This window comes from Hippopotamus amphibius, chromosome X (genome assembly GCF_030028045.1).
Source record: "Hippopotamus amphibius kiboko isolate mHipAmp2 chromosome X, mHipAmp2.hap2, whole genome shotgun sequence".
NCBI lineage: Eukaryota > Metazoa > Chordata > Mammalia > Artiodactyla > Hippopotamidae > Hippopotamus > Hippopotamus amphibius.
The window spans coordinates 77,477,348-77,495,534 of NC_080203.1; the positions used below are offsets into that span (position 1 = coordinate 77,477,348).

At 37.5% G+C, this 18,187-nt stretch overlaps 1 protein-coding gene across 7 annotated transcripts in view; it reads right to left on the reverse strand.

Moving 5' to 3' along the window:
- Positions 1 to 18,187, reverse strand: part of KIF4A (kinesin family member 4A) — a 104,367-nt gene that overhangs the window by 13,581 nt on the left and 72,599 nt on the right. For all 7 annotated transcript variants that reach the window (XM_057718010.1, XM_057718007.1, XM_057718008.1 and 4 more), the window contains 6 exons: positions 17,988 to 18,098; positions 12,799 to 12,882; positions 12,188 to 12,301; positions 5,404 to 5,559; positions 5,192 to 5,292; positions 629 to 758 (listed from right to left, as the gene is read on the reverse strand). In XM_057718010.1, the coding sequence (XP_057573993.1) occupies positions 629 to 758; positions 5,192 to 5,292; positions 5,404 to 5,559; positions 12,188 to 12,301; positions 12,799 to 12,882; positions 17,988 to 18,098 (696 nt within the window). The remainder of the gene's footprint in view (positions 1 to 628; positions 759 to 5,191; positions 5,293 to 5,403; positions 5,560 to 12,187; positions 12,302 to 12,798; positions 12,883 to 17,987; positions 18,099 to 18,187) is intronic.

Genomic DNA, 18,187 nt, shown 5'->3' on the forward strand with positions numbered 1-18,187 from the left:
TAATACATGCCAGAGGTGGTTTTTTTTAAAGCTCTTTATTGGAATATAATTGCTTTACACTCTTGTACCAGCTTTTGAGGTACACCAAAGTGAATCAGCTGTATTTATACATATATCCCCATATCCCCTCCCTCCCGCGACTCCCTCCCACCCTCCCTGTCCTGGCCCTCTAAGGCATCACCCATCATCGAGTTGATCTCCCTTTGTTAGACAGCAACTTCCCACTAGCTATCTATTTTACAGTTGGTAGTGTATATATGCCTATGCTGCTCTCTCACTTCGTCCCAGCTTCAGAGGTGTTTTAAAAAGCAGTACAGTATATTTTATGTTTGACCAGTGGCCTACTATGGCATCCTGATCTTTTCATAATAATAACAATGAACATTTATTGAGCACTTGCTATATGCCAGGCATGAGTAACAACTTGCAAGTCATATATATTTTTAAGTGACTGGCCTATACTTGCTCACACCAACCTTTACCTATAAAACTATTTCTCTAATGATAGTGTTATTGTGGTTTCTACCATGAACAGTGGCAATAACACTATGACAGTATTCTAGGCTAACATCTTATTTCAACGCACCAAGCCCGACCCCTAATTGCTGATAGGAAGAGAGATGTTTACCTCTCCAATTAAGTATTTCAGGGCACACTTGGCTTCCAGAATGGTAGCGATATTCTCCCAGCGGTGTTTTGGCCTGTCTTCACTTTCTGCATCCAGCAGCTTCTGCTGTAGGTCAGCAATCTGAGCACTCCTTCAGGGAAAGAAACAGTGAGCCTTATCGCCAGTAGCCTCAACACCAAGGAGAGGGGAAGAGCTCTGAGGAGAAACTTCAAATAGTTTTATGGACAGGGGTATCAGTTAAATATCATTCAAATAATGATTGAGTCACCTGGTTAGGATTTTATACAGTATCTCAAATCTTGTTACAAAGGGACTCTAAGACTATCTAAATGGTTTTATTTTATTAAATACTGGTTGAAATAAGTGGGTCATATAGTGGGACTTGGAAAGATTTGTTTTAGTGAGGCTTTTGCTGTAGTGCATTGACTGTAATGTGACTTCGTCTTGAGGCCACATAACATGGAATTGTGACATGGTGGCTCACCTATGCAAGGACAAGATTCAGGATAGAGACCTTAAGGAAAAAAAATCTCAAAAGAACAAGTAGGTAGATGTTCTTTGCAGGAATCGAACACCAAATTGATACCTATGGCTGGTGTTGTGAGAGGTTATCTTGGAGTACCTGCTGCAGGACTGAGAAGTTTATAAGAAAACTAGATACCAGGACCCTGTTTATAGCTTCCAGATACTTTACGATCAAGTGTGGCCCGAGACCAAGATCTACATGATATTTCAGTTTCATCAATAGCTTCCTTCTCAAATTTGCTAGGTATCCAGTGAGAGGGAGAGTACCGGCATGTGTGTAACATGCAGTGCTGTGTAAAGTACTATAAAGAAGATGGGTACAAAAATAATCTAAGATAGCAGTTCTAAACTTTCTGGGTCTCAGGACCCTTTTATACTCTTAAAAATTATTGAGGACCTCTAAGAACTTCTGCTCATATATGTTATACCTGTAGATATTTACAGTATTAGAAAGTAAACGTGAGAAAAATATTTATTGATTCACTCAAGATCACAATAATCCATTATACATTAACAATTACATCTGCAATGACACTATTTCTAGATAAAGTCATATTCTAAGGTCCGGGAAGGACCACCACAAAAATTAATGTAGTGAGAAGAGTGGGATGGTTTTACATTTTTACAAATCTCTGTAATGTCTGGTTTAGTAGAAGACAGCTGGATTCTCACATCTCCCTCTGCATTTAATATTTTGTGACATGTTTTGGTTGATGTAAAGGAAGGTAATCTGGCTGCACATGGATATGTAGTTGGACAAGGGAGGAGCATTTTATTATTTTGTTTTATTTTATTTTGGCTGCGCCCTGTGGCTTGTGGGATCTTAGTTCCCCAACCAGGGATTGAACTCGGGCCATGGTATAGTGAAAGCGCCAAGTCCTAACCACTGGACCACCAGGGAATTTCCAGGAGGAGCATTTTTAATAGCCTTTTCAGATAATTGTGGATATTCTTCTTTAAGACTACACCAAAACCCAACAAGTTTCGTTTCTTTTCTTTTCTTTTTTTCTCTTTATTGGAGTATAATAGCTTTACACTGTTGTGCCAGTTTCTGCTGTACAACAAAGTGAATCAGCTGTATTTATAGATATATCCCCTTGTCCCCTCCCTCTTGAGCCTCCCTCCCACCCTCCCCATCCCATCCCTCTAGGTCATCACCGATTGAATTGATCTGCCTGTGTTATGCAACAGCTTCCTAGCTATCTATTTTACATTTGGTAGTGTATATATGTCAATGCTACTCTCTCACTTTGTCCCAGCTTCCCCCTTCCCGCTCCCTGTGTCCTCAAGTCCGATCTCTACATCTGCATCTTTATTCTTGCCCTGCCATTGGGTTCATCAGTACCATTTTTCTAGATTCCATATATATGCGTTAGCATATGGTATTTATTTTACTCTTTCTGGCTTACTTCACTCTGTATGACAGACTCTAGGTCCATCCACCTCACTACAAATAACTCAATTTCATTCCTTTTTATGGCTGAGTAATGTTCCATTGTATATATGTGCCACATCTTTATCCATTCATCTGTTGATGGGCATTTAGGTTGCTTCCGTTTCCTGGCTACTGTAAATAGTGCTGCAGTGAACACTGGGGTGCATGTATCTTTTTTGATTATGGTTTTGTCAGGGTATATGCCCAGTAGTGGGATTGCTGGATCATATGATAGTTCTATTTTTAGTTTTTTAAGGAACTTTCGTAGTGTTTTCCATAATGGCTGTACCAATTTATATTCCCACCAACAGTGCAGGAAGGTTCCCTTTTCTCCTCACCCTCTCTGGCATTTACTGTTTCTAGATTTTTTGATGATGCCCATTCTGACTGGTGTGAGGTGGTACCTCATTCCCAACAAGTTTCTTAAAAGTTAGGTGAAATGTGGTTACTTGCAGTCTGAGTGGATCTTTTACTCATATGTGATTCTGTAACATGTCATTTAGACAGTCACACAGAGCCTTCAAATCAACACATTTCATTACACAATATAAAAAAGACCATAATTGTTAATATCACTACTGATCTCATTAGAAAAGTAATGAAAAACTGTCAGCTTTACAGTGGCAGATACATATTTTCCAAAATTCTAAGTTTTGCTTGAAAGCTGAAATTTTATTTTTGGTGACAAACACTGTCAGTTGTTTTCCAGGCTCACTTGGTTCATTTTTGAGGAAATGTCTGCCAAGTAGCAAGTCTGAATACCCATAGGTTTTCTGTCAGTCTTTCAAGTAAAAATGATGTTCCATGAAAAAAGAGGCCTGTTGAGCTCACACCTCAAACAATTGCACAAGTGCTTTTCCTTGAGAGGAACATCATCCTTTGGCATCAGCACAAGTGCTTTATGTGTTCTTCCCATTCTGTCACACAGAATACTAAAAAGATCTGAATTCAAGGGTGGAGATTTAATAAAATTAATAATTTTTATTGCTTTATCAAAGCCATTCTTAAGTAAAATTGACTTTTAAAAAAAACTGAGAGTATGTGGTGGTGAAGTATTCAATGACTGCTAGTACAGGTTTGTGCCATTGCTTTGATTCAAGCTAAGGTGCCAGCAGTTCTGTCCACTGTTGCTTTTGCACCATCATGGCAAATGTCAATGTAGTAAAAATGGCAAATGACGTCTTAATAGTATTATAAAAACAGGGAGTCATGTAGACTCCCTGAAAGGGTCTTAGAGACCCCCAGGAGTTTGTAGACCTCACTTTGAGAACCCTGGTCTAATATACAGTCCTTTCCTTTAACAAGCTTACAATCTGTCTAGATTCATAAGACTAATAAGTGTGAAATAATTAATAAATATTTATAAAGCTAACATATATCATCTGTACTACATGATTGAGTGCTGAAGGAGTTCAGAGAGAAGGAAAATTAGTGAGGGATGAAGAGTCAGGGAAGGCTTCTTGGAAGAGGTGGGCCAGAACACTTCAGAGCTGTTTTATCTATCAAATGCCCTTTCCTGTCTTTAGGGAAATTCCCTTGATTAGACTCACCTCTGTCTAGTTGCCCTCTACCTGGCACCTGCCCTATATTTAAATAATCATTTACTTATGCACAGTAGTGTGCATGTAAATGTTTAACAAACAGCACCTAAGAAACCAGACCTCATTTGTAGCTTTTGCTAAGTTTCTCTCACCACAAGCAACTGTAAGCTATCAACAGTTTACAACATTCCTGAAATTTTAACAAACAATTCCAACACACCACTGTCAGTCATTATACTGTTTCTACTTGAGAGCAAGGACAATGCCACGCAATCTTTCTGGATATCCCAACTGCATCCAGTGCAGCACAAAGCAGAAACTCAAATGTTGAGTGACTTAAAGACGTATCCAAAGATAAACAGCTAGTATGTGTTGCTAAAAACAAATGAAATGATCTCCAAGGTCTTCTGGGCAATAAAATTCTATTATCCTAAGACACTATAAAATATCTGTCAAAATTCTGTTCCTTTTGGATTTCACAGATACCTAAAAGACGGTAATGGTGATTAAAGAGAAGAACATTCATTGAGTACTTCTAATATGCCAAGTGCTATGCTATGTACTTTACTTTCTAATCTCATTTAATGCTCATGATATTTTACTTATGCATTATATTATATCTACTTTGCTGATGATCGCTAATGTTCTCCTTCTCCCAGGTTGTTGATCTTCTGGTATCATTTCTTGGGTTCCTTAAAATTTTGTTTTTAGTCAGTTCTTGTGGTGTATGATAAAGACCACAGGCTTTGGAATGAGATAAGCTGGGTCTCGAATCCCAGCTCTGTATAACCTTTAGCAAAATTTTTAAGATCTTCGAACTTTAGTTTAGATCTCTAAAGTGAGAAGAATGATACTCATAAGGTATACCTCATAGGGAGAGACTGAATGAGAAAATGTATCTAACATGTCTAGTGAAGTGTATAGTTCAAAAAACCATTACTTTCTCTTATTTCTCCTACATCACAAAGCGTTTGAAAAACAAGATTCTGAATCACTGATTGATAGGTTCTAATTTGGTTCAAGGTGTAAATTTTTATAATGCCTTAGAGATAGTCCCATTACCTGAGTTCCATTTCAGTCTCTAGGCTTTCAATCTGCTTTGAAATGGAATCCTCTGACTCAGATACTTGACCACGCAGTTCAGCAAGTGAGAATGTACGCCTCTGTAAAGAAAAATAGTGGGTATGAGGATGAAGTACTAATTGGAAAGTAGTGAGGACTTCTGGGGAGTGAAGAGTCTTGTCACTGGTAACATATTTCCACAGGGCACTTACGCGGAGTTTAGAGGGTGGATTCTCCCCAGATTGCATTTTTTCTTTGAGTTGAGCCACATCCTGAGCCAGGATCTTTCTGTCTTCAAGAAGGTCATTCAGATGGCGTTTGGCTTCCTCAGTACTAACCATAACCTCAATTTCATTTCCAAGCCAACTCTAGGAGATAAATCAGCGATGTTGGGTTAGGGATGAGGAGTCTCTGGCCCATGGACTAGATTCAGCTCCAAATTTAATTTCACTTGGACCAGAGCCCAAATGACTAGAAGTGAGATTTCCAATTGTGCCGACAGTCACCAAAAATCCCAATAGTGCTCTAAGAACCTTTAACAGCAATATCCCAAAAGGTCACAAGAAAAGCTTTCTGCAGAACACCTTTCTCCAGATATCCTAGCGTTTCAATGTATTTTCATTTTAACATCTCCATTTTCTCCTTAACAAGTTATAATATAAAACTGAAGTACATTTTGATTATCTGTTCTGTTTACTAAATAGATAACCATTATTAATCTTTAAAATAGTTGAATGGAATTTTTTTTAAAAAAGCACATGAAATAAACTAAATTCAGTTTTTGTTTGTTTTGTTTTGTTTTTTTGGCACACGGGCTTAGTTGCTCCATGGCATGTGGGATCTTCCTGGAGCAGGGAATGAACCTGTGTCCCCTGCATTGGCAGGCGGATTCTTAACCACTGCACCACCTAGGAAGCCCCTAAATTCAGTTTTTAAAAAAGTAACGATACTTGAGAAAACTTTCACTTTTGGACGAAGATAAACCATGCTCAGAGTAATCAAAGAAAGCTGGAATGGATATATTAATATCAAATAATATAGAATTTATATCAAAGAATATTAAGAAGAACAAAGCTGGAGGTATTATGCTCCTTGATTTCAAACTATACTACAATACCACAGTAATCAAAACAGTATGGTACTGGCACAAAAACAGACACATGGATAAATGGAACAGAATAGAGAGCCCAGAAATGAACCCACTTATGTGGGCAATAAATCTATGACAAAGGAGGCAAGAACATACCAATGAGGAAAAGACAGCCTCTTCAATAAATGGTGTTGGGAAAACTGGACATCTACATACAAAAGAATCTGGACTACTCTCTCACACCATGCACAAAAATAAATTCAAAATGGATCAGAGACCTAAACGTAAGACCCAAAACCATAAATCTTTTTAGAAGAAAACATACGCAGTAAACTCTTTGACATCAGTCTTAGTAATATTTTGGGGGGGGGGATATGTCTCCTCAGGCAAGGGAAAAAAAGCAAAAATAAATGAATGGGACTATATCAAACTAAAAGCTCCTGCACAGTGAAGGAAACTATCAACAAAATGAAAAGGCCACCTACTGAATGGGAGAAGATAATTACAAATGATATATCTGATAAGAGGTTAATATCCAAAATACACAAAGAACTCATACAACTCAATATCAAAAACAAACAAAAATGAACAATCAGATTTAAAAATGGATAGAGAATCTGAATCAACATTTTTTCCAAAGAAGACATACAGATGGCCAACAGACACATGAAAAGATGCTCAACATCACTAATCATCAGGGAAATACAAATCAAAACCACAATTAGATATTACCTCACACCTGTCAGAAAGGCTATTATCAAAAAGACAACAAATAACAAGTGTTGATTATCCATTTTAAGTATAGCAGTGTGTACACCTGAAACTATCACAGCATTGTTAATCAACTGTACTCCAATATAAAATAGAAAGCTAAGAAAAAAGTGTTGGTGAGGATGTGGAAGAAAGGGAACCCTTGTGCACTGTTGGTGGGAATGTAAACTGGTGCAGCCACTATGGAAAACAGTATGGGGATTCCCAAAAAATTAAAACTAGAACTACCATATGAGCCAGCAATTCCACTCCTGGGCATTTATCCAAAGAAAACAAAAACACTAATTAGAAAAGACATATGCATGAATGAACCCCATGTTCATTGCAGCATTATTTACAATAGCCAAGATACGGAAGCAACCTAAGTGCCATCAATAGGTTAATGCATAAAGAAGATGTGAGATATGAAGGTATATACGATGGACTATTACTCAGCCATAAGAACGAAATCTTGCCATTTGTGACAACATGAATATACCTAGAGGATATTACGCTTAGTGAAATAAGTCAGACAGAGAAAGACAAAAACTTTGTGTGGTTTCAGTTATAAATGGAATCTAAAAAACAAAACAAATGAACATAACAAAACAGAAACAGAGTTATAGAGAACAAACAGGTGATTGCCAGGGGGAGGGGGATAGAGGGAGGAAAGAAATAGGTGAGGGAGATTAAGAGGCACAAACTTCCAGTTGCAAAATAAAGGAGTCAAGGGTATGAAATGTACAGTGTGGGGAATATAGTCAATAGCTATGTAATATCTTTGTATGGTGACATATTGCAACTAGACTTACCATGGTGATCATTTTTAAATGTATAGAAATATTGACTCGCTGTTGTGTAAGAGGAACTAACATAGTGTTGTAGGTCAATTATACTTCAAAAATAAACTAACAAACTCATAGGAAAAAAATCAAATTTGTGGTTATCAGAGGTGAGGTGTGGGGGAAGGGGGAACTGGATGAAGGCAGTCAAAAGGTACAAACTTCCAGTTATGAGATAAATAAGTACTAAGGATGTAATGTACAACATGATAAATATAATTAACACTGCTGTATGCTATATTATAAAAGTTGTTAAGAGAGTGAATCCTAAGAGTTCTTATCACAAGAAAAAATATTTTCTATTTCTTTAATTTTGTATCTATATGAGATGATGGATATTCACTAAACTTGTGATAATCATTTCATGATGTATATGAGTCAAATCACTATGCTGTACACTTTAAACTTATACAGTGCTGTATATCAATTTATCTCAACAAAACTGCAAGAAAAAAAAAGAAGTATTATCAAGGATAAAAAAAAGATCATTTCATAATGGTAAGGGAGTCAATTATTCAAGAGAACTTAATCCTTAATGTTTATGCCCCTAATATAAAAAGCACCAAAATATCTGAAGCAAAATCATATACAAGCCAACAAAGGAGATAATATGGAATCATGAAAATACTCAATTTGAAAAGGGAATGAAGAACAGATGGGACAAATAGAAAACAAACAGCAATATGACAGATTCAAATCAACCCATATCAATAATCATATTAAATGTAAATGGTCTAAACAACCCAATAAAAAATGCAGATTGTCAGACTGGATTTAAAAAGCTAGTTTCAACTGTAAACTGCCTATAAGAAAAACACTTTAAAAACGAAGGCACACAGAGGTTAAAGCTAAAAAGATTTTAAAAAATATACCATGCTAACATTAAAAGAAAGCTGGAGGGACTATATTATTATAAGAAAAAGTAGATTTCACAACAAAGAATATTGCTAGAGATAAAAAGATCATTTTATAATAATAACAGGATCAATTAATCTTAAATGTTTATGCCCCTAATAATGGTATAAAACCAGAAGTATAAGAAGAAAAAGACAAATCCGTAATTCTAATTGAAGATTTCAATATGCATCTCTAAGTAATTGATAGAACAAGTAGGCAGAAAATCAGCAAGAATACAGTAGAAATGAATGGCACAGTCAATCAAATTGACATGATTGACATTTACAGAGCACTCTATCCAACAACAGCAGAATATACACTCTTCTCAAGTACACACAGTGTGAACATTTACCAAGATTGACCATATTCTAGGCCATAATAAGTCTCAATAAATTCAAAAGGATTCAAGTCATATAAAGTATATTATCTAACTACAATGGAATTAAATATAAATCATAACAAAGATATTTGGAAAAACCCCCTAATATTTGGAAACTAAATAACATCCTTTTAAATAACTGTGGGTCAAAGAAGAAATCAACAGGGAAATTAGAATGTATTTTGAATTGAATGAAAACATAACTATCAAAATTTGTGGGATGGCATTAAAGGAGCATTGAAGGGGAAATTTATAGCACTAAATGTACTGGAAAAGAAAAGAACTCAAATCAATGACCTCAGGTTCTACCTTAAGAAACTTAAAAAAAAGCCAATTAAATCCAAAGCAGAAATAAAGAAATAATAAAGATCAGATTAGAAATTAATGAGCTGGGTTTTGGGGGTATTTTTTTAAATTGTGGTAAACTGTATATAATATAAAATTTACTATTTTAATCATTTGTAAGAATGAGCTCGTTCTCTGATAAATCTTAGCCAAACTAATCAAGAAAAAGGAGAAAAGACAAAATATCTGTAACAGGAATGAGATAGAGGACATTACTACAGTTTTTACAGATGTTAGAAGGATAAGGGAATATTATGAATAACTTTATGCCAATACATTTGACAATTTAGATGAAGCACACAAACTACCAAAGCTCATTCAAGAGGAAATATATAACCTGAACAATCCTATATCTATTTAAAAAAGTTAATTACAATTAACCCCTCCACCCCCACCAAAAGCAACAACTAACAAAACATCCTTCAGGCCTAGATGGCTTAACCTGTGAATGGTACCAAACTTTTAAAGAAGAAACAATATTAGTTGTATACAGATTCTTCCAGGCAATTTAAGCGGGGGCAATAGATTCTAACTTATTCTAAGAGGCCTTGATACCAAGACCAGACAAAGACATTATAAGAAAACAACAGACCAATATCCCTCATGAACACAGATGCAAAAATTTTACACAAAATTTTTATTTTAGCAAAATTTTAATTTTATGTATTGTTGAAAAGGATGATATATCACCAAGTGGAGTTTATTCAAAGAATGCAAGTCTGGTTCCACATTTGAACATCAAAATCATTCACCAAATCAACAAACTAGAGATAAAAAGTATTTGACAAAATTTATATCCACTCATTGGGAATTCCCTGGTAGTCCAGTGGTTAGGACTTGGTGCCTTCACTGCTGGGGGGCCCAGGTTTGATCCCTGGTCAGAGAACTGCAAGCCACATGGCACGACCAAAACAAAAAAACTCACAGCAAACTAAGAATAGATAAGAACTTCCTCAAGCTGATAAAGGGCCTCTATGAAAAACCTACAGCTAATATACTTAATGGTAAAGACTGAATACTGTTCCCCTGAAATCAGGAACAACAGAAGAGTTTCTACTGTCACTACTCCTATTCAACATCATCCTGAATGTCCTAGCCAATGCAATAGGGCAAGTAAAATAAAGACATAGATTATAAAGGAAGAAATGAAACTGTATTTACAGATGGCATGACTGTCTATGTAGAAAGTCCCAAAGAAGCTACACAATAGCTAGTAAACTAATAAAGTCAGAAGATCAAAGTTAATATACAAAAATCAATTTTATTTCTATACACCAGCACTGAACAACTAGATAAGTAATTTGGCAGTTTCTTATAAAGTTAAACATACACTTACCATATGACCGAGCAATCCCACTCCTAGGTATTTACCCAAGTGAAATGACTACCTTTGTTATACAGAAGCCTGTATGTGAATGTCTTTACAGTGGCTTTATTCACGATCCCCAAAAACTTGGGAAAAAAAGACTCCAAGATAACCTTTACCAGGTGAAGAGATAAACTGTGGAACATCCATACAATGGAATAACATAGGCAACAACATGGATTGATCTCAAATGCCTTATGCTAAGTGAAAGAAGCCATACTGTATGTTTCCAGTTATATGACACTGATGCAGTGCGAAGTGAAAACAATAATGACAGAATACAGATCAGTGTTTGTGAAGGGCCAGGGATATGGATGTGGGAGAATTTGACTACAGAGGGTTATAGGGGAATTTGGGGGGATAATAGAACTATTCTATATTTTTATTGCGGTGGTGGTTATACACCTGTATATGATGTTAAAACTTTCAGAACTGTACATGAAGAAGGGTAAATCTTACTGTATGTCAGTTATACCTTAATAAAATAAATTGGAAAAAAAATCAATGTCATTTGCTCTACTGAGTAAAAACAAACCAACCATAAGATTATCTCAAGAAGATTCAGAAAAAACTTCTGAAAAAACCCAACATACATTCATGATAAAAACTTTCAGTAAACAAGGAATAGACAAGAACGTCTTCAAACTGATAAAGAACATATACAAAAACCTATAGCTAATATACTTAATGGTGAAAGACTGAATACTTCCTCTCTAAGACTGGGAACAAAGCAAGGATGTCCTCTTTTCACCTATTTTATTCGATATTTTACTGGAGGTTCTAGGAAGTACAATAAGGCAAGAAAGGTTTTTTAAAGGCACACAGAGTGGGTTAGGATAAATAAAATTGTCTCCATGTGCAGATGACATGATTGTCTATGCAGAAAATCCAGTGACAGAAAGCAGATTAATGGAGTTGGGGGTGGGGAATAGACTGCAGAGGGGAGGGAGGGATTACAAAGGTGTACAAAGAAAGTCTTGGTCCTGATGGACACTGACATTATCTTGACTATGGTGACGATTTAATGGGTGCATATCTTTGTCAAAACTTATTAAATTGTACAGTTTAAATATGTATAATTTATTGTAGGTCAAGTATACCTCAAAAAAACTGTTAAAAAATTAACTGAACAGGGGCAGGGATAGAAAGGGTTCACTACTCCTGGTCTTTAACAACGATTCAGAGATAATCATATCTTTAGGAAATAAGGATTTCAGGTAGAACTTCAGATTTTGTAGTGTTTACTTTTAAACAAAAAGAAAGCTATTTCCCATTTTTTTCTATCCACAATGTACATACGACAAATGGCAGTTCAAGCACTCCATACCTTCACTCGAGCTGCAGTGCCTTCCATTCCACGGCTCTGAGTCTCTTTCCGCTTATCTGCGACCTCTCGTTGTTTTTGGAGAGCATCCTTGAGACGCTTGTTGGCAGCTGCTGCCTAAAGAAAAATGGTTCATAGTATTGTTGAATTAAAGGGTAGAAAAGAAGAACAGTCTAATTTCTAGCATATTAGTCAAGAAAAATTAAAAATTCTATGGGTTTGAATTCTTATAGGAATCATGTTTATAAGTCTCCATGTACATAACACTGATGAACAGCTACTGCTTTAGAGCCTAGGGGAGGCACACATTTCAAGGAAGTACTGCAGACTGAAAGTGTCTGGAAATGCCACATATCACTATTACTCTGTTTTTTATTTTTTTTGGAAAGAAGCAAGCCCAATTAGAAAAAATCCTTATTTGAATAGTGCCAATTTTCATCAGGTTTTTATCTGCTCACAGTTCATGATAAACAGGGATCAAGACTTAGGAATTACTGGTCAAGATTGGTATCCCTGGTTTCTCAGGACACTGGTTCATTTAAGGGACACTACTCTGCCAGCATCTAAGCCTGAAAGTGATAATACATTTGACCTAGCTGACTGGATTTTCTTACCTCCTCAGTTTTACGTCTGAGCACATTAGACTGTTTCTGGAAGTTTCTTTCAAGTTTGAGCAGTTCATATTGCCTCTTACGGTCCTGAGAAGAAAAGAGTCAGACTTCTCATTGCTATTCAGCTAGCGAAAATAAGACCTTATAATGTAAGCGAAGAGTCTTTCAATGGTACAGTCATTATGGAAAACAGTATGGAGGTTCCTTTAAAAGTTACAAATACAAAGACCATATGACCTGGCAATCTCACTACTGGGTATATATCCAAAGGAAATGAAATCAGTCTCTTGAAGAGATTTCTGCATTCCCATGTTCACTGCAGCATTATTCACAACAACCAAGATATGGAAACAACCTAAGTTGACCTAAGTTGTTGAAAAATGAATGGATAAAGAAAATGTGGTATATGTATACAGTTGATGCCTGAACAACGTGGGGTTAGGGGCACCAACCACCATGCAGTCGAAAATTCATGTATAACTTTACAGATGGCCCTCCATATCTGTGGTTCTGCATCTATGGATTCAACCAACTGCAGAGAGTATAGTAGTGTAGTATTTACTATTTTTTAATTAATTAATTAATTGGCTGCTTTGGTTCTCATTGCTGCACGCGGGCTTTCCCTAGTTGTGGCGAGCAGGGGCTACTCTTCATTGTGGTGCTCGGGCTCCTCATTCTGGTGGCTTCTCTTGTTGCAGAGCATGGGCTCTAGGCATGTGGGCTTCAGTAGTTGTGGTACATGGGGCTCCATAGTTGTGGCTCATGGGCTCTAGAGCACAGGCTCAATAGTTGTGGCGCATGGGCTTAGTTGCTCTGTGGCATGCAGGATCTTCCTGGAGCAGGGATCGAACCTGTGTCCCCTGCATTGGCAGGCAGATTCTTAACCACTGTGCCACCTAGGAAGTCCCTGTAGTATTTATGATTGAAAAAAAAACCATTTATAAGTTGACCTGTGGAGCTCAAACCCTTGTTGTTCAAGGGTCAACTGTATACATGAGGGTGAGTCAAAAATTATCCACACTCTAGTCATATTAAAACTTCTATTGGTTGCACTGTCTTATCAGCATTTTCCGTTCAAGGTTACTGTCTCCCCAGTCACTGCTGTGCAGGTGTGAACGTGTTACATCAGTTCATTTGTAACTGCGGTGTGAGCGAAAATGGATGCCCCACTTGTGATGTGCATGAAAGAAGAGCAGCGTGATGTGATTCATTTTTTGTGGTCTGTGGGTGTGTACATCCATACACACTGTCAACACTCTGCAAAAACTTCATTTTGAGGTGTTAAAGCATCCTCCCTGTGGTCCTGATCTTGCTCCATCCGACTTTCACCTGTTTGGTCCCCTGAAAGCAGCCCCGTGAAGATGAAGATTCACTTCTGATGAAGAAGTGAAGACAGCAGTGCATCTGTGGTTCACAGCTCAGCCTAAAACATTTTTTTACTGAGGGAATACAACAGCTTGTTGACAGATGGACAAAAATGTATTCAAAAGCAAGGAGGTTATGTTGAAAATGATGTATCTGCCTTTTCTAAAAGTTAATTAAAATAAATGCTACAGCCAGAGTGCGGATAATTTTTGACTCACCCTCGTACAATTGAATATTATTCAGTCACAAACAAGAAGGAAATCCTGCCATTTGAAACAACATGGATGAGCCTGGAGGTCATTATGGTAAGTGAAATAAACCAGACTGAGAAACACAACTACTATATGATCTCATTTATATGTGAAATCTGAAAAAGTCAAACTCACACAACCAGACAGTAGAATGGTAATTACCAGGGACCGGGAGCGGGGCATGAAGAAAATGGGGAAAGGTTGGTCAAAGGGTGCAAACTTTTAGTTATAAATGAATAAGTTTTGGGGATCTATGTGTAACATAGTAACTATAGTTAATAATACTATATTGTATACTTAAAATTTGCTAAGAGAGTAGATTTTTTTTATATAAATTTATTTATTTATTTAATTTATTTACTGGCTGCGTTGGGTCTTCATTGCTGCACACGGGCTTTCTCTAGTTGCTGTGAGCGGGGGCTACTCTTCATTGTGGTGTGCAGGCTCCTCATTGTAGTGGCTTCTCTTGTTGTGGAGCACAGGCTCTAGGCATGTGGGCTTCAATAGTTGCGGCACATGGGCTCAGTAGCTGTGGCTCACGGGCTCTAGAGCACAGGCTCAATAGTTGTGGCGCACAGGCTTAGTTGCTCCGTGGCATGTGGGATCTTCCCAGGGCAGGGCTCGAACCCGTGTCCCCTGCATCGGCAGGCGGATTCTTTACCACTGCGCCACCTAGGAAGTCCCGAGAGTAGATCTTAAGTGTTCTTCCCACACTGAAAAGAAGGGGTAACTGTGAGAGGTGATGGATGTGTTGCAATCAAGAAGTGTGATATCTCCAAATTTATTCTTCTTTCAAGATTGTTATAACTATTCTGGGTCACCCACATTTCCATATGAATTTTAGGATCAGCATGTGAATTTCTACAAATAAGCTAGACGAAATATGGTTGTGATTGTGTTGAATCTGTAAATCAATCTGGGGGGATATTCCAGTTAAAGAATATTAAGTCTTCCCATCCATGAGCATGGGTTATCATTCCATTTATTTATATCTTTAATTAACTCAATGATGTTTTGTGGTTTTTAGTGTACGTCTTACACTTGTTTTGTTAAGCTTATTCCTAAGTATTTTATTCTTATTTTTTTATTCTTATTGATGCTATTAAAAATAGAATTTTCTTAACTTCATTTTCAAATTGTTAGTTGCTAATGAATAGAAATACAACCAAATTTTGTGCATTGAACTTGTATCCTGCAACCCTGCTGAACTCATGTATTAGTTCTAATAGTTATCAGTTGATTCTCTAGGATTTTCTACTTATAAGATCATATCTATAACAGAGATAGTTTTGCTTTTTCCTTTCCAATCTAGATGTCCTTCACATATTTTACTTGCCTAAGTGTCCTGGCTAGAACCTCCAGAATAGAAGTGGCGAGAGTGGATACCCTTGTCTTGTTCCTGATCTGATGAAAGTTTAGCCATTAATTTTATTGGTATTTCTTTGTATGTGATGAGTCATTTTATCTTGCTGCTTTTAAGTTTTTTGTCTTTGTTTTTCAACATTTGGACATGATGTGTCTTGGGTGTGGATCTCTTTGCATTTATCCTACTTGTAGTTTATTGAGCTTGTTAGATGTGTAGATTAATGTTTTTCATCAAATTTAGAAAGTTTTCAGTCATTAGATCTTTGAGCATTTTGACTGCTGTTTCATTTATTGTTCTCATGGAGCTACCAGTCTCCTCTTAATTGCTCACTACCAAAATTTCCACTATTTTTGACAGCACCTTTAGTTTTTTTTTTTTTAATAAATTTATTTATTTATTTATTTACTTATTTAATTGGCTGTGTTGGGTCTTTTTTGCTCTGCGTGGTCTTTCTTTTAGTTGTGGTGAGTGGGGGTTACTCTTTGTTGTGGTGTGCGGGCTCCTCATTGCCGTGGCTTCTCTTGTTGCAGAGCACGGGCTCTAGGCACATGGGCTTCAGTAGTTGCAGCACATGGGCTCAATAGTTGTGGCTCACGTGCTCTAAAGTGCAGGCTCAATAGTTGTGGCGCATGGGCTTAGTTGCTCAGCGACATGTGGGATCTTCCTGGAGCAGGGATCGAACCTGTGTCCCCTGCGTTGGCAGGTGGATTCCTAACCACTGCGCCACCTAGGAAGCTCGCACCTTTAGGTTTTAACTTCCCCAGACTCTGTTCCCAAATAAAGTCAGTCCCCCTAGGGAGAGCTGCATTCCTATGGCCTGCCCCTTCCCCTGGGCAGAAACCTCCGCATCACTGCTCAGGACCTGGGGGTGTGGACAGCAGCCCACTTCTCTGAGTGACATTTCTGTTCTCTGAGTAGGATGCTGGGCAGAAGCAGCACACCCTATTTTTCTTGGCTTGTCTCTCCTGACATGGAACCTACATCCCATGATTAGATGGGTTAGGGTTCAGACCCCAGTAGTCCTGTTCTTCTGCAGCAGGGGTAGAGTTTCCACCCTCTGCATGGGGGCTAGGTGGAAGAAGAGATCCCCAGACTTCTTGGCTGCTCTTGCCTGAAACAAAGCTTCAGCAACACGGAGCTGTGGGGGATCAAGGGAGGGAGTTGGTTGTGGCTTAAATGTCACAGACTCTTACTGTTCTTACTGAGATTTAGTATATCTCCTTGAATAATCGTTTACTTGCTGTATGCCCTTAGGACAATTTCCAGAGACTTTTAATGATTGTTTTTATAAATTTCATCAGTTGTGCTTCTTTTGCTGGGAAGAGAGTCCATAAAGTTCCTCATGCCACCATTCCTCATGTCACCATTCCTAAAGAACTTCTCTCATTTCTTGACCCTACATATCACATTCTGGCCAATTCTAGGACCAGAAATTAAGGACCCCAAATGAATGTCCTTCCCAGTGTACTTTCCAATAACACTGTTACTGCTCTAATTCAGGCCCTTATTATCTTTCCAGATGATGCAATATCTGCTTAACTTATGTTCTGGCCTCCAATTTCTCAATACTTCAGTTTGTTCTACACCTGACTCCCAGATGTATCTTTGGAAAACAGTACGTTGCTGATTACACTGCTAACAAAGTAAAGTTCAAATTTCCTGGATCTTTAATAGACCAGCTTCAACTTGTCTTTCCAATGGAATCTTCTCCTACTATCCTTCATCCCACCTGGATAATTTGCTATTCCTTGAATATTCCTACAAAGTTGTCATCTCTGTGTCTTTGTTCCTGCTCTTTCATTTATCTGGAATGCCTGCACTTATCTCTGTCAAAATCCTCCCCATTGTTCAAGGTCTTTTCAGCTATCATCTTTTCAGTCCCACTGGAAGTGTGCTTCCCTTTCTTCATTACATTGGTATTTTAGACTATTTGTAAAGCACAAGTCTCTTTATTTCTTGTATTGAAGAAAACCATGCTTATTTCTCACTTTCTCCTTTAGACATGATATTCTTCAAGGGCAGAACACATCAACTACCCATCTATGTTCCATGGTGTCTAGTGGATAGTTGCACATAGTAGACATTTAATAAATAGTTGTTAAATTCATGAATGTGTCATATATTTAGATACCAGTTGTCTGAAGAGAAGCTTTAATGTTAGCCAGAAAAGCATTCATCAGGTAGGACTTTGCGAAGTTGTAGTTACTTACCCGTTCTTTTAACTGGATTACTTCTTTGTCTTTTTGTTGCTTCCACTGTCTAAACCTCTCAGCATCCTCTTTCATCTGACGCATTAACTGTACCCGCTGGTTTTTCATCACCTATAAAAACAAAAACCAGCATGAGTAGTAGTCATCTGCACTTACTCTGGGCTGATGTACAGATGGATAGACTAACCATTAAGAAGAGA